Source organism: Haliotis rufescens, unplaced genomic scaffold (genome assembly GCF_023055435.1).
Source record: "Haliotis rufescens isolate VD_foot unplaced genomic scaffold, xgHalRufe1.0.p SCAF_4, whole genome shotgun sequence".
Taxonomy (NCBI): domain Eukaryota; kingdom Metazoa; phylum Mollusca; class Gastropoda; order Lepetellida; family Haliotidae; genus Haliotis; species Haliotis rufescens.
Window position 1 is genome coordinate 30,582,351 of NW_025964112.1, and position 18,080 is coordinate 30,600,430.

General features: G+C 40.1%; 1 protein-coding gene across 3 annotated transcripts in view; it reads left to right on the top strand.

Annotated features, from left to right (window-relative positions):
• Window positions 1-4,275: 4,275 nt before the first annotated feature.
• The window catches only part of LOC124119865 (protein Wnt-1-like), a 37,880-nt gene continuing 24,075 nt past the window's right edge, over window positions 4,276-18,080 (top strand). The window contains exons 1-2 of one of the 3 annotated variants that reach the window (XM_046482527.2): window positions 4,276-5,447; window positions 6,955-7,214. In XM_046482527.2, the coding sequence (XP_046338483.1) occupies window positions 5,347-5,447; window positions 6,955-7,214 (361 nt within the window). In that variant the 5' untranslated portion in view covers window positions 4,276-5,346. The remainder of the gene's footprint in view (window positions 5,448-6,954; window positions 7,215-18,080) is intronic. The other 2 variants (XM_048382438.1, XM_046482526.2) reach the window with 2 other exon arrangements.

An 18,080-nucleotide genomic window follows, 5' to 3' on the forward strand; every position in this document is an offset into this window, starting at 1 on the left:
CCTCATTATCGGGGGCCAGGCAGGGTAGAACGAGTACCATCTTTTGACGTCTTTTGGTATGAGACGGCAAGGAAATCGAGCCACTGACCTTCCCCTCTCCGGACAGACGAACTATTCACTACACAACGGAAGAGGTATCCGAAGGTACATTTTATTTGATTCAAGAAATAATTTTTCATTTGTGAAAAATAACACTTTGGTCAAACGTGTCCCAAGTGTGTTTCCTTGTTTCAGGAAAATGGCTTTCCAAAATGTCTTTTGAAAACCGCGATGTTAGGTGACATACAGATAGCATCGACATATACACATACTAAATTTACAGATTCCACACACCTAAAAACATACCATCATTCACACATCACAAGCCTGAACACATACTAGGTGTACAGACAGCACACGCCTGAACACATACAAGGTGTATAGACAGCACACGCCTGAACACATACTAGGTGTATAGACAGCACACGCCTGAACACATACAAGATGAACAGACAGCAGACACCTGAACACATACTAGGTGTACAGACAGCACACGCATGAACACATACTAGGTGTACAGACAGCACACGCCTGAACACATACAAGGTGTACAGACAGCACACGCCTGAACACATACAAGATGAACAGACAGCAGACACCTGAACACATACTAGGTGTATAGACATCACAAGCCTGAACACATACTAGGTGTACAGACAGCACACGCCTGAACACATACAAGGTGTATAGACAGCACACGCCTGAACACATACAAGGTGTACAGACAGCACACGCCTGAACACATACAAGATGAACAGACAGCAGACACCTGAACACATACTAGGTGTACAGACAGCATACGCATGAACACATACTAGGTGTACAGACAACATAGCCTGAAGATATATCAGATGTACAGACAGCACACGCCTGAACACATACAAGGTGTACAGACAGCACACGCCTGAACACATAGTAGGTGTACAGACAGCATACGGATGAACACATACTAGGTGTACACACATCACACGCATGAACATATACTAGGTGTACAGACAGCACACGCCTGAACACATACTAGGTGTACAGACAGCACACGCCTGAACACATACTAGGTGTACAGACAACATAGCCTGAAGATGTATCATCTGATCAGACAACATACGCATGAACACACACTAGGTATACAGACAAAATACGCATGAACACATACTAGGTGTATAGACAGCACACGCATAAACACATACTAGGTGTACACACATCACACGCATGAAAATATACCAGTTGTACAGACAGCACACGCCTGAAGATGTATCAGATGTACAGACAGCACACGCCTGAACACATAGTATGTGTACAGACACCACATGCAGGAACACATAGTAGGTTTACACACATCACACGCCTGAAGACATACTAGTTGTACAGAGAGCACACGCCTGAACATATACTAGGAGTACAGACAGCACACGCCTGGACATATACTAGGTGTACAGACAGCACACGAATGAACATATACTAAGTGTACACACATTACACGCCTGAACACATACTAGGTGTACACACATCACAGGCCTGAACACATACTAGGTGTCCAGAGAGCACACGCCTGAAAACATAGTAGGTGTACAGACAGCACACGCCTGAACACATACTAGGTCTACATACATCACAGGCCTGAACACATACTAGGTGTACATACATCACACGCCTGAACACATACTAGGTGTACAGACAGCACACGCATGAACACATACTGGGTGTACACACATCATACGTCTGAACACATACTAGGTGTACATACATCACACGCATGAACACATACTAGGTGTACACACAGCACACGTCTGAACACATACTAGGTGTACATACAGCACACGCCTGAACACATACTAGGTGTACATACAGCACACGCCTGAACATACTAGGTGTACAGACAGCACACGCATGAACACATACTAGGTGTACACACAGCACACGTCTGAACACATACTAGGTGTACACACAGCACACGTCTGAACACATACTAGGTCTACATACATCACACGCCTGAACACATACTAGGTGTACATACATCACACGCATGAACATATATAAGGTGTACACACAGCACACGTCTGAACACATACTAGGTGTACACACAGCACACGTCTGAACACATACTAGGTCTACATACATCACACGCCTGAACACATACTAGGTGTACATACATCACACGCCTGAACATATATAAGGTGTACACACATCACACGCCTGAACACATACTAGGTGTACAGACAGAACACGCATGAACATATATAAGGTGTACACACATCACACGCCTGAACACATACTAGGTGTACATACATCACACGCCTGAACATATACTAAGTGTACACACATCACACGCATGAACACATACTAGGTGTACAGATTGAACACGCCTGAACATATACTAGGTGTGCACACATCATACGCATGAACACATAGTAGGTGTACATACAGCACACGACATAAAATATACTAGGTGTACAGACAGCACACGACAGAAAATATACCAGGTGTACAGACAGCACTCGCCTGAACACATACTAGGTGTACAGACAGCACACGCCTGAACACATACTAGGTGTACAGACAGCACATGCATGAACACATGCTAGGTGTACAGACAGCACACGCCTGAACATATACTAGGTGTACAGACAGCACACGCATGAAAATATACTATGTGTACAGACATCACACGCATGAACATATACTAGGTGTACAGACAGCACACGCCTGAAAATATACTAGGTATACAGACAGCACACGCCAGAACACATACTAGGTGTACAGACAGCACACGCCTGAACACATACTAGGTGTACAGACAGCACACGCGTTAACACATACTAGGTGTACACACATCACAGGCCTGAAAACATAGTAGGTGTACACACAGCACACGACATAAAATATACTAGGTGTACAGACAGCACACGACAGAAAATATACCAGGTGTACAGACAGCACTCGCCTGAACACATGCTAGGTGTACAGACAGCACACGCCTGAACATATACTAGGTGTACAGACAGCACACGCATGAAAATATACTATGTGTACAGACATCACACGCATGAACATATACTAGGTGTACAGACAGCACACGCCTGAAAATATACTAGGTATACAGACAGCACACGCCAGAACACATACTAGGTGTACAGACAGCACACGCCTGAACACATACTAGGTGTACAGACAGCACACGCATTAACACATACTAGGTGTACACACATCACAGGCCTGAAAACATAGTAGGTGTACACACAGCACACGACATAAAATATACTAGGTGTACAGACAGCACACGACAGAAAATATACCAGGTGTACAGACAGCACTCGCCTGAACACATGCTAGGTGTACAGACAGCACACGCATGAACATATACTAGGTGTACAGACAGCACACGCCTGAAAATATGCTATGTGTACAGACAGCACACGCATGAACATATACTAGATGTACAGACAGCACACGCCTGAACATATACTAGGTGTACAGATAGCACACGCCTGAACATATACTAGGTGTACAGATAGCACACGCCTGAACATATACTAGGTGTACAGACAGCACACGCCTGAACACATACAAGGTTTACAGACATCACACGCCTGAACACATACAAGGTGTACAGACAGCACACGCCTGAACATATACTAGGTGTACTAGGTGTATGCTAATATTCGTATCGTTGGGTATAAAGAAAACCATTTATGTGAAAAATGTTAAATTCCCGTGTGAAGCCGAGTAGGTGTCGTGACTGTAACTCGGGCTAGAACTGGAGATTCGTTACAAAGCTGCTGGTAACGTGCTTAATGAATATAATTGCAAGATATGAAAGACAATTCAAAGGCTTTCTGGAAAAGTGCCTTATTTCGAATTTTAGTAATAAATAGCACGCGAGTCATAAAGGGTTGGCTTTAAGTGCGAGGCTTGAACATCAAAGCGGTTTGCCGTGGCTGTGTGCAAACAGCTCGCGATAATTCCTCGCGATATCGTCATCTACAGTCGGCTTATTTGAACGTTAAGCAACGATCTCCGCAAATTTTGCTGCGAGCGAATCCCTCTAGCCCTCTCTTAAATGTGTATGGTAACAGTTGCAACCAATACATACTTCATGTACCTTAAGTCAATTGCAGAAGTAATTAACAATGCCTTCCTCATAGCTCACACAGGAGACAAAGCGAGGCGGGGGAGGACACGGGTTATGGGACGGCAGTAATCGCGACTACATTGCTGTGTGAGTGTTCCAACTTTCTCAAATTACATCACACGAATGTATTGTCTCTCAAAAGGCATTCCTCCACTGCTTTTGGGAACTTTAACGACAAAAACTCCTGATGAATTAGTAATGTGTCTGTCGAATTTTCTAAGTAGCTATCTCTGTATCAAAATTGATATCACTTTGATCATGCCTGAGGGGAGAATCGACTCTTGACCTGTCTAACATACATGTCACCCGGAGGAATAATTAAACGTAGTTTACGCCGTTCCCCGTATGAGACATATTGAAGACGCGTCTTCACCCAAACCAAGCCTCGTATCGGTGACCACTCATCACACGAACATCGACAGGTTGTGATAGGATGCATCTATCTGGATACAGGGTGTAGGAAACTTCCCTGTTCAGTGTCTTTGGCTTATTGGTAGGAATCCTTGTGTCAGCTGCCGGAGGTGTGCCGCGCCCGACCTAAGCATATCAAGAGAAAGACAAGAAGAGTCGGGTCTGCCCTCTGTAATCAACCACTCTACTGTGACGGAAAAGCAACCACAAACACAGACGCTGCGAAACAAATTTTGAGATCAATTTTAGAGCTAGGTACTCAACATTATTGTACCCGTTTTACAGGGTGCGACTATGGTGTGGGCCATCTAGCACTGTCTCAATAATGACCAAGTCTACACGACGACGGAGAAGGGACTGTCTCTCGCAGTGGTTTAATGACAGGCGACGAGTGGTCTCGACAGATATTGCCGAGAGGTAATTGTTAGGAAAAGTCTCACTTTGGGTCAAAACCTGACAAATACGAGAAAGACTCTTGGGGAGCGTTTCCAATCGAAATTTGATTACAAGCAAATCTTATGTCTATATTACGAGGCGACACTCTGGCAACATGGCCGAGTAATTTACACAAACACTCGGAAAGAATATGGCCTTCGAATTCCAAAGGTTTCTTAAATTGGAAATATTTCTTTGTTTTTGCACATTGGATTTCTGCGTTCGAAGACAACAAGTAGAATTTAGTTTGAATATATGTATATTGGATGTAGACTTGCGGCTTGAGGCAGCGTAGCCTCGCATATGTGACACATATACATGAGTACAAGAAAATGCGACTAGTGTGGTTCATCTTACTTGTGTTAATATTCAACGAAATATCGGAATGTAAGAAGGGCAGACACAAGGGACGAATGAAAGGAATTCAGTGGTGGTAAGTGAACTTTACACATCCGATAATTCACAGTTCACGCACTTGTTTAACTCTATAAATTCATTTCAACAAATTAGTCATGACAAAAACGTTGTTATTAGTTGGAAATAAGTAAAAAAAAATGGTTGATACCAGAAGCAAGTAAGACTACAGTCCTCGGGCTTTTTATTATACGACGACAAATGGATCAACATTCCATTTGTTTCTTGAACCATTATTTATCCTCGTTGTAATTATGGAATAACATTTAACGAATATGTTTGTTTTTATCAATCGATGTATATTTCATACAGAAATAATAAACTATACAATTCTTGTGACTCAAGAAAACTGAAAACATTCTAAATATGTGTCGGCGACGCAGCTCAGAGAGCAAGTTGTTTAATATGGTCCCTATAAAATCTCAATTCACTTATTGCCAATTATCCCTGCTCTCAAGCAATCAACCATCCGTGACTATTTTCATAAAATCTACATTTTACCTACCCTTTGATGTTTTCATGGCTGCTGTAATTGACGCATTAAAGGGTTGTTCCTTTCACTTTGGCATCTGGTATATTCTTCTCTGCATGGAACGAAGTACATTCCCACATTAACTGGAATAGATTTAATTTTACAAATTTAAATAGAATATAAAGTCCGTTTGAACATTACATTTTATCATTTGATTAAAAAACAACTAAGTTACGGTATGGGATGAGGGGAAATTGTCGGTAGTAAATATGACGTTGTGCATTCGCTATGAACATAGCCATACTTGTGTTAGTTTATTGGATACTTAGAGTGAATATATGTTTATATGTTTAGTCATTTCATATAATCATAAATATATTGACTTGAATAGCCTAATCAATGTATGCATGTCGCTTTGTATTGCGATGTACTTGGTGACACTGTAGCACCCAGGAATTATGCAGTGTCGCGCTTTATATCCCCGCCTTTTAATTATCTCCATCAAGACATAGGTATATATTGCCAGAGAAATTTTGTTGTATTACGCCTCGTACCTCTTTTTAATTTTCCGGGCACCTAATACGTTTTAAGGTGAGTGAGTTCACGCTGTTATGTAAGTGTACTACTCAATGGTATGTGGACATTACATGTATATTGTATACATAAGATAGTTTATGAAGGATCATTCGCGCGTCCAAAAATGGATATCTTTATACGCATATACGATAATAACCTGTACGCTAGATGAGCCAGACCTCTATCCTCGGCCATCATACAGATCGTATGTACCAATGTATACGAAAACAATGTATACGAAAACAATGTATACGAAAACAAAGTATACGAAAACAATGTATACGAAAACAATGTATACGAAAACAAAGTATACGAAAACAAAGTATACGAAAACAATGTATACGAAAACAAAGTATTTCCTATTTTTGTTTTACCCACTGCCCAAAGTCTATGACAGGTATGCGACTGACCCCGATGGAAGTGTACTGACGTAGGTATCACCACACGTCAAATTAATGTTTCATATCACTGATTGCAGGTCTTTGGCGAACCTCGGAGAAAGATCGAATGATTTGCGGTCATCTGTAACAAGGTTATACAACAACCCAAGTCTGCTGCCCCTGAACAAACGCCAGCGTCGCCTTGTCACCCGCAACCCGGGGGCGATCATGGCTGTCGTGAAGGGGGCAAAACTCGCCATAAAGGAATGTCAGTACCAATTCAGAAATAGACGATGGAACTGCCCAACATTTGCAGATGGACATGGGGGGTCAATATTTGGAAAAATCCTACAAAAAGGTAAGTAATTATATACCCTGAGACTAGTTCCAAGATATACTGGATTGAACATTAGTGCTTTTCAGTAGATGCCAATGCTCATAGCGCACAGGAAATCGGTGAAAGTTATGCTCAGTAAAGTACCATTCGCCTTGGGTGCATGCACCTGTTTTATTACGACTTAAACTTTCTGTTCTTTCATATACGCCGGTCTGTTATCATAGAAGGAACCCTAGAACGTTTAACATGTGCGATGTGCGAGATTATAGCGAGATAATTCCGTGCTGTGCAGTGGCACATACTTACATACTCATGTTCTGGTAATATACATGCAAGACTAGCATGACCTGCATGCAGATGATATTAATATTATGGTAATAAAACATTCATCGAAGACCAACACGCAGGCTCTTTATTTTCTCGAAACATCACCGCTATTTTGCCCTTTACGCCAAATATGTTTCAATGGATAATCTAGACTGGTTTTCTTGCATTTACAATTTATATTAACATAACTGCATGAGGTTCAAATTATAGTAACATGCATTGATGTGGTTACACACGCGTATATAACAGGCAGATAAAATACATTTTACAGAAATAGTGAATTGGGGTGAATTGCCCCCATGTCTGTTGAGTCGGTGTTGCTGTATGCATATAACTCTTACAGATACAACTACAGGTAAAGTCGCAATAGTATATACGACTACCTGGTTGTTCGTTATATCCATATTTATACGATTCACTTCTTTTGGAAAGTGAGGATGTCAGTGATATTCTCGTATATACTCATATATGCCTTCTCTTGTGATTTATCAGAACTATGGCTGTAAAAGTACCTTCCACAATGATATTAGTGACATTCAGTAACTGTAAAAACGTCAATACAGTTTGGAACATCTGTTATGTGTGCCTTACACTTTTCGGTAGTTGTCATAACCGTCTTAATATCTTTCTTGACACTCCGAGGTATATTATAGCCTATGGTACTAAAAATGTGAAATGAATTATTAATATTCATATTTATTTGACTTGACTTTTCGGGTTTCTATATACTTATAAGGACAAGTGATATCACATTTTGTATAGTATCCACTAGGCGCAAAGTGAGCAATTGATAATATAACATGTCATTTGTAACATTAAGGCGGTTTCAGTTGTGACGTTCGTATCTCTGATGTCCGCTGATTGTACAAGAACTCTTAAATGTATTAGCCTATTTCTATCAAATGTTTTTTAAAAAACCCTGCTTCTAATAACGTCTAATGTACAAAATTATCTAGATGTTCCCAGATAATAATAAGGCTTTGCTTGCATGAAATTTCTCCTATATACATAATGTGTGGTGTGTTATGGGCCGGAACCCTTTAATACATAATAAACTCTGTCTGTCTGTCTGTCTTAAGGTGGTTTCAGTGTGCCTCGTCTGTAGTAATAATGTTTTGTTTTCGGCGTTGGCTGCATGTATACCTCTTTGTAAAAGTTGTTTTTATGTAAATCAAATATCCCCGCTGTCAATAATGTAATTATGAACTATTATTTAATGACAGTTACTACTTACTAGTTATCCATTCATATATTATCGGAAGCACAAAAGCACATAAAAGTAAAACAAAATGTTCAATGAGAACGTAAGAAGGGGGAAACATTAGAAACTGAACTAAGAGGTGACGCCAGCAGATGTTGGAAAGAGTTATGTTTTAGAATAACATACATAATTTGATTACATACACGTTATCGTTTAGGGCCAATACATCAGTATGTGTATTCCTGAGATGCAGTGATATATCTAATGGCATATTACAGATGTGCTGGAATGGAGCAACACTGACAGTATGGTAGACGCCATTCGACTGTATGAAAGAGCTGGTTGTCTCTCTTTAGTCAGTTTAAGATAGAGAACTACGTCAGTCAATGCGAACAGGAACTGAGCTAATGTTTTAGGCATATAATTTGTTACTTGACAGTGCCCAGTCTTGAATAAAAGCAGTTGTTCGTTTGCTTGGATTTCATTGATTTTAGGGGTTAGTCTCAGACACGTTCTTTTGTTTTGGATATTGAGTATAGTAGGTATTATTTCGTGATAAAAGGCTGCTTGTACGGGGTATTGGCTGATGGCAAGTCGGGAGACAGACAGTGTGTGTAAACATTGCTACAAGAGCCAGACCCTAATCCCCGTCAAACATACAGATCGCATGCATTCCCCTCACATATGGACAACTCGGTGGGAAGGGATGCAGACAGTAGTAATTGATAGAGAATTTACTCAGTACAAATGCTGTCCACGACCCGATGGACTCTGAAGGAACGAATGTAACAGCTAGTAGGCTTCATACCCGTCAACACGACAACCTGTTGTTTGATTGAGTTCACTCGGTGAGTTCAATTTTGTTGAATAAATTTCTTCATAAACTTCTTTTTTCTCTCTTGAGGTGTTGGGCCACCAACAAATTTATGTGTAAAATCTGACACACGATTCCACATAGACACATGATTCCTCACACAAAACACACATAATTCCACCATTTCAACACAGACACATAATTTCTCATACACACCCATACGATTCCTATATGCAGAAGAGGATTCCTAAACAAACAATCTGTCTGGAGCAACTTCCAATAATATTTGCAAGAAATATGTAACAGCTCTCTGCTCTCAATAAGTATTCTTGTACATGTGTGTTCATAGCTGATGAATATCAAGCGTAATGTGTTTGTGACTTGTAAATAGGTTCAAGCACATTTGAGGTATTCCTTTAAAACACAAATACTTTCATTTTCTTTGCAATCCTGCTCACTGTATTTCCTATTACCCTAGTACCCCTGGTCAGGTTAAACCATCGATCACACACATCAGATATTTTGGTTTTAAAGAAAATGTCGTATAACGTTTCCGCGCCATGATCATATTGATCAATGTTGGTTTAATTATGGATGATTATGTATTTTGATTACAATCATTGGGTAGGGTTGTAGCGGAAACCTAGATAACAGCAATTGTCTGTCCTTCTGAAATTTGAAATGTTGACAGTAGATGTTACCCGGAGGTCCAAACACTGTCAGTAGCCTGGTCTCGGGCACACTACACGTCAGAGTTAAAGGAGGCTTGATTTGTGTGAAGCTGAGGTGAGAATCGTATTTAATTCACGTGGCACACATGAACAAGCAGTGGCCCATGAACAGAAATAGTCGCATCAAATGCCTCAGGAAGAAAATGTTAACAGTATTAACACAGATTCCTTTGCGCGATTTGGTGACAAAACACTTCTGCCCGGGGCACGTAGGGGGTAGTCACAGACATCCGGCCCTGTTAAAAAAGTCACTGTTGCTTTTTAATAAACTTGATTTGAAACTCTTTGTATGGTTGTTCCAAAGGCGTTGTGCGGAAGGTAGGACTATATTACTACAATGACTACTACAATAAGAAGGGAGTACATTGATGTTTGATTAACGCCACATCACCCAGTATGTTCGCAATGGTATAGACCCTAACTTACATTGTTTTGTGTAATTACTTACAACAACCACCTTGGACATGCAGCTAGAACTGTAATTTATATTTGACTTGCACTACCTATGAGGTCCGACAATTTGATGGGAGCCTCATTTGCGAATACGCACACAATTTGATTGCACCCTATCAAGTATGTGGACTGACTCGCAGTTTCAGCTTCTAGCTCCTAATTGTTTTCTTTTTCGAACGGAAATACTATGAATTGGTGTGAATACTTCCTGAACTCGAGTACCATGAACAAGTCATCCATTACATCTACATTGTGGCCAGAATATATTTTGTCACATACTACAACCCTCGACGTTTTCCCGACTATTCATAACAGGTCGTTTCAAATTATTTACACCCTTGTGGTTATTGCATTGTTCTACATAACATATATAATTACATTCGACATTAACATGACATGATTGAGCATGACAAATGGGCCCAACCCTTCGCCCCATTCCCTTGCTGGACAGTTAGTTGAGTTCTTGATCAGTAACTTTCAAACCGATGTATCAGTATATCTGATTTACTAAATATGATAGTGGTATAAAATATGTCCCTTGCTTTCTCAGCCAATGGTCAGTCCACTGGCACATTCATTTGAAAAAATATACATTTCTCAATTGTGCAGCCTTAAGAAAACTGAGATACCATTGAGGTTAGAACTTTGTACCTTCCATGGCGTTTCCTTACTAGTTATTAGTTTTGCTGTTAATCTACTGTATCATTTACCCAGCTACTCTGTTAATGTGCATGAATGTTTGTTCTCTCTTTGTCTCACCTTTCGATATTTCATCCTGATGTTGTAAATACGTCATTGTTCACCAGTCACGAAACGTGGAAACCTGAATGCAATCCAGGAAGGACTTTCTTTATAGTCAGATAAATATTGGAGACAAGTAGAATTAATATCGTGTGGATTTTCAAACATTCAACGGAGTTGCTTGAATTTAGACAATATCAAAACTGTAAATTATTTTCTGACAAACCTTTTCTTGTTCCACGCTATACGCCACTACCCCACACGACAAACATAAGGGAAAACGTCCTTCCTTGATCTGTGGGGCATTTGTCATTAAAAAACGTGGTGACCACAGTAAAAGTTACATCTCTACCTTCAAAGGTTCAGGACAATTTGTGAAAAGTGAAAGCAACTGTCACCTGAAGTTTACTGAGAAAACAATATGTGACATGCTGGACTTCCTCATCGATAGCATCTTTGTGAAAGTTGGGGACAGGACATTTATACAAGAAGTAGGCATCCCTGGCTGTGTGCTACAACAGTGCTCCCCTTCTTGCTGATCTGTTGCTTTATGTATATGAACGGGAATTCATGCTCAGGTTGGTAAAATCAAAACACGTAACGTTTAACTTAAGCTTTTGTTAAAACAATGATCTAGCTGAACAATGGTCAAATAGATAATGAGCTTCCACTGAAATGTCCGCCTGAAGCCGTATATACGCAGGGTACGTCCACCTCTCCGTGAAACATGGTATCAGCATGGAAAGAGTTGTCTCACTTTTGTTTATCAAGTAGAATATCAATGATTGAGGTTGGAAAACAAATAGCATATTACGACAACAATGTTTCCCTGTCCCCATACCCGACTCACACACTATCTAATCCAGGAATGTCTGGGTGCACATGTTTCACAGATCATGTTCTTTAACCTCGATGTACTAACGACAATCAGTTGTTCATTTGACAGTGCTGGGATCTTTCAACAAGCAAATCACTGGCGACAGCCATATGAACAACCTTGTGAATTATCTAATAAATGTTTGATCTTACATGACAACGAAACAGGAATAGGAAACACTACATATGTGAATTGGTGGCATGATCCAATATTAAGAGACAATGTGTTCATGTTAATTAAAAGTCGTATATATATCTATAGAAGGTGAAGCAGGTCAAATTAAATGTTACTGATCAGGATCCGGTTTCTTGCTCATTGTCCCGTCAACATTATCGATCAAGTCCTCGAGTTAATGGGTCCGTACACATGTGTTTCAATACCGAGGCTCGTCACAAAATCTTGTATGCATAATTCGAATGCAAAACATACCTTTCGCGTGAATCTCGGAAGGGCTCACGTAATGTAAGTAGTCGGTGCTTTCATCTATACAGAATTCTAAGCGTTTTCATTCAGGTAAACGTTGACATTTCTACTCCATATTTCCTTTTCAATTAATCCAATCCAATGTTTACATATAAGCATATAATACATCTTTGTCTACTGTATAATGTCTGATAATTTTAATAATGGCTTTTAACAGTACGTGTTCGACAAAGTGTTGTGAGTTGTATGTCAGTTGGTAGATGTTTCGGAAAAGGAATGTGTAGCCTTTTGTAGACATATTAGTATATTTCGCTTACAAAATTACCCCGGCTATTGTGACACAACAATACAAAATAACGTAAAACAGATTTAAGTTTTCCAAAGTTTCAATGATGCTGTTTGCCATATACACTGTGTGCTTTATTCTCTTCATTTGTGAGAATCAGACTATTTTTAATAATAACAGACATGCTATCTACCGACCAGGGCATGTGACCGTTCTCTTCCAACTATCATTTCATGAGAAGTGGATACATAGGTTCCATGGTATGAATACATGCAGGCTCGGCGATTTGTGTAAAAGTAAGATATGGAGTGATAACACGAAAACATATCTAATACTGAACAAATTGCTTAAGATAAGGTGCCTCTTTTTTCATGAACTGTATGTCTTCATTTAATGACAGCTGTGAACGAGAGTGGGGTAGCATGGTTATTACAGTAAAAGGCCTGGCGCCTTGGAAGAACCTGAAGTGTTAATGGACCGCTTACGTTTCCAATTAAGTAATTTTCTGTGTTTTAAATATTCAGAGAATTCTGGAACAATTAAATCATCAGGTAAAAGAGAAGAAAATGAACCTACCAAAAGTGTCGGACCATCGCTATGTCAAATTTCTCCCCTGTTACTGAAATTTCCAAGACTGTCTTCAAGCCTATTGTTCATTTGATTTTCTGCCCACAACATACGCTTCAGGTAATCTAAGAGTTTCAATACGGCCTTCGCAAACTTAATTAAGGAAAATCATATTTTGATATTTTTTGTCGAAAGCAACTTAGCAGATGATACGCTCATCAGCTATATCATGGTCTAACCACTGGACAATGGGAATAATTGTGTCCAAAGTGTCACGTTACTATCGTTAATGCCTAAATAATGACAAGGATTTGGGTTTCCCTGTATGTTTCCAAAGTAATGTACGTAATGAACTTTAAACAAAGGGCGATTATAGTTTTCTTCACAGAAATTAACATACAAGCAGAGTCTAAGTAGCTCATGCTATTTACGCCATTTTAATTTTTTCTTCATTCATTATACTTCCAGTTAAAGTGTTTTATCCGATATACTAATGCGTAGAACTTCGGTCATAGCTTGATATTTGACGTCTACTTTACAGGCAGAGGAGACAATATTCAATAGACATATTCTTCGAATTGCCGTTTGATATTTATCAAATATAATTTATGAATAAATAGACATGTTTTACAATATTAATAGTTAGATGACTGAAGTTAATATATATATATATATATATATATATATATATATATATATATATATATATACGTGGAGCATAAGAAGGTGAGTTGTGACAACTTCTAACCTGGCATCGTACGGGACAGTGCAATGGTAAGTAATGAAACAGCAGTAAAATATTAGGAATCGGTATAGTTCCTATACACGTACACGTATATTGAGTATGTTGTGCTCTTATACCAGAAGTCAATATGGTATGATAAGACGAGCTTCATTATTTGTCTGTATATTAGTATCGTGATGGCAGTCCTGACAGCAGCTCTGTGTGTGATGATAATCAGTATATTACTGCTCCTAGTGTTGGCAGTCCTGACAAGTAGCTCTGTGTATGATGATAATCAGTATATTACTGACCGTAGTATTGACATCCCCGACAGTAGAACTGTGTAAGATGATAATCAGTATATTACTGCTCCTAGTGTTGGCAGTCCTGACAAGTAGCTCTGAGTATGATGATAATCAGTATGTTAGTGCTCCTAATGTTGGCAGCCCTGACAGTAGCTCTGTGTAGGATAATAATCAGTATGCCATTGATCATAGTGTTGGCAGTCCTGAAGTAGCTCTGTGTAGCATGATTATCAATATATTACTGACCATTGTTTTGACAACACTGATAGCAGCTCTGTGTATGATTATAATCAGTATATTACTGACAGTAGTGTTGGCTGCCCCGACTGTAGCTCTGTGTACGATATAAATCAGTATGTCACTGATCGTAGTGTTGGCAGCCTAGACAGTAGCTCTGTGTAGGATGATAATCAGTCTATTCTGACAGGATTGTTGGCAGCCTCGACAATAGCTATGTGTATGATGATAATCAGTATATTACTGACAGTAGTGTTGGCAGCCTCGACAGTAGCTCTGTGTAGGATGATAATCAGTATATTCTGACAGGAGTGTTAGCTGTCTCGACAGTAGCTCTGAGTATGATGATAATCAGTATATTAGTGCTGCTAATGTTGGCAGCCCTGACAGTAGCTCTGTGTAGGATAATAATCAGTATGCCATTGATCATAGTGTTGGCAGTCCTGAAGTAGCTCTGTGTAGCATGATTATCAATATATTACTGACCATTGTTTTGACAACACTGATAGCAGCTCTGTGTATGATGATAATCAGTATATTACTGACAGTAGTGTTGGCTGCCCCGACTGTAGCTCTGTGTACGATATAAATCAGTATGTGACTGATCGTAGTGTTTGCAGTCCAGACAGTAGCTCTGTGTAGGATGATAATCAGTATATTCTGACAGTAGTGTTGGCAGCCTCGACAGTAGCTCTGTGTAGGATAATAATCAGTATATTAGTGCTCCTTATATTGGCAGCCCTGACACTAGCTCTGTGTAGGATGATAATCAGTATGCCATTGATCATAGTGTTGGCAGTCCTGAAGTAGCTCTGTGTAGGATGATTATCAATATATTACTGACCGTTGTTTTGACAACACTGATAGCAGCTCTGTGTATGATGATAATCAGTATATTACTGACAGTAGTGTTGGCTGCCCCGACTGTAGCTCTGTGTACGATATAAATCAGTATGTGACTGATCGTAGTGTTTGCAGTCCAGACAGTAGCTCTGTGTAGGATGATAATCAGTATATTCTGACAGTAGTGTTGGCAGCCTCGACAGTAGCTCTGTGTAGGATAATAATCAGTATATTAGTGCTCCTTATATTGGCAGCCCTGACACTAGCTCTGTGTAGGATGATAATCAGTATGCCATTGATCATAGTGTTGGCAGTCCTGAAGTAGCTCTGTGTAGGATGATTATCAATATATTACTGACCGTTGTTTTGACAACACTGATAGCAGCTCTGTGTATGATGATAATCAGTATATTACTGACAGTGGTGTTGGCTGCCCCGACTGTAGCTCTGTGTACGATATAAATCAGTATGTGACTGATCGTAGTGTTTGCAGTCCAGACAGTAGCTCTGTGTAGGATGATAATCAGTATATTCTGACAGGAGTGTTGGCAGCCTCGACAGTAGCTCTGTGTAGGATGATAATCAGTATATTCTGACAGTAGTGTTGGCAGCCTCGACAGTAGCTCTGAGTACGATGATAATCAGTATATTCTGAAAGTAGTGTTGGCAGCCGCGACAGTAGCTCTGTGTAGGATGATAATCAGTATATTCTGACAGTAGTGTTGGCAGCCTCGACAGTAGCTCTGAGTACGATGATAATCAGTATATTCTGACAGTAGTGTTGGCAGCCGCGACAGTAGCTCTGTGTATGATGATAATCAGTATATTCTGACAGGAGTGTTGGCATCCTCGACAGTAGCTCTGTGTAGGGTGATAATCAGTATATTCTGACAGTAGTGTTGGTAGCCTCGACAATAGCTCTGTGTATGATGATAATCAGTATATTCTGACAGGAGTGTTGGCAGCCTCGACAGTAGCTCTGTGTAGGGTGATAATCAGTATATTCTGACAGTAGTGTTGGCAGCCTCGACAGTAGCTCTGTGTAGGATAATAATCAGTATATTAGTGCTCCTTATATTGGCAGCCCTGACACTAGCTCTGTGTAGGATGATAATCAGTATGCCATTGATCATAGTGTTGGCAGTCCTGAAGTAGCTCTGTGTAGGATGATTATCAATATATTACTGACCGTTGTTTTGACAACACTGATAGCAGCTCTGTGTATGATGATAATCAGTATATTACTGACAGTGGTGTTGGCTGCCCCGACTGTAGCTCTGTGTACGATATAAATCAGTATGTGACTGATCGTAGTGTTTGCAGTCCAGACAGTAGCTCTGTGTAGGATGATAATCAGTATATTCTGACAGGAGTGTTGGCAGCCTCGACAAAAGCTCTGTGTATGATGATAATTAGTATATTCTGACAGTAGTGTTGGCAGCCTCGACATTAGCTCTGTGTATGATGATGATCAGTATATTCTGACAGGAGTGTTGGTAGCCTCGACAATAGCTCTGTGTAGGATGATAATCAGTATATTCTGACAGGAGTGTTGGTAGCCTCGACAGTAGCTCTGTGTAGGATGATAATCAGTATATTCTGACAGGAGTGTTGGTAGCCTCGACAATAGCTCTGTGTATGATGATAATCAGTATATTCTGATAGTTAGTGTTAGCAGCTTCGACAATAGCTCTGTGTATGATGATAATCGGTATATCCTGACAGGAGTGTTGGCAGCCTCGACAGTAGCTCTGTGTAGGATGATAATCAGTATATCCTGACAGGAGTGTTGGCAGCCTCGACAGTAGCTCTGTGTATGATGATAATCAGTATATTCTGACAGTAGTGTTGGCAGCCTCGACAGTAGCTCTGTGTAGGATGATAATCAGTATATTCTGACAGGAGTGTTGGTAGCCTCGACAATAGCTCTGTGTATGATGATAATCAGTATATTCTGATAGTTAGTGTTAGCAGCTTCGACAATAGCTCTGTGTATGATGATAATCGGTATATCCTGACAGGAGTGTTGGCAGCCTCGACAGTAGCTCTGTGTAGGATGATAATCAGTATATCCTGACAGGAGTGTTGGCAGCCTCGACAGTAGCTCTGTGTATGATGATAATCAGTATATTCTGACAGTAGTGTTGGCAGCCTCGACAGTAGCTCTGTGTAGGATGATAATCAGTATATTCTGACAGTAGTGTTGGCAGCCTCGACAATAGCTCTGTGTAGGATGATATTCAGTATATTCTGACAGGAGTGTTGGTAGCCTCGACAGTAGCTCTGTGTATGATGATAATCAGTATATTCTGACAGGAGTGTTGGTAGCCTCGACAATAGCTCTGTGTATGATGATAA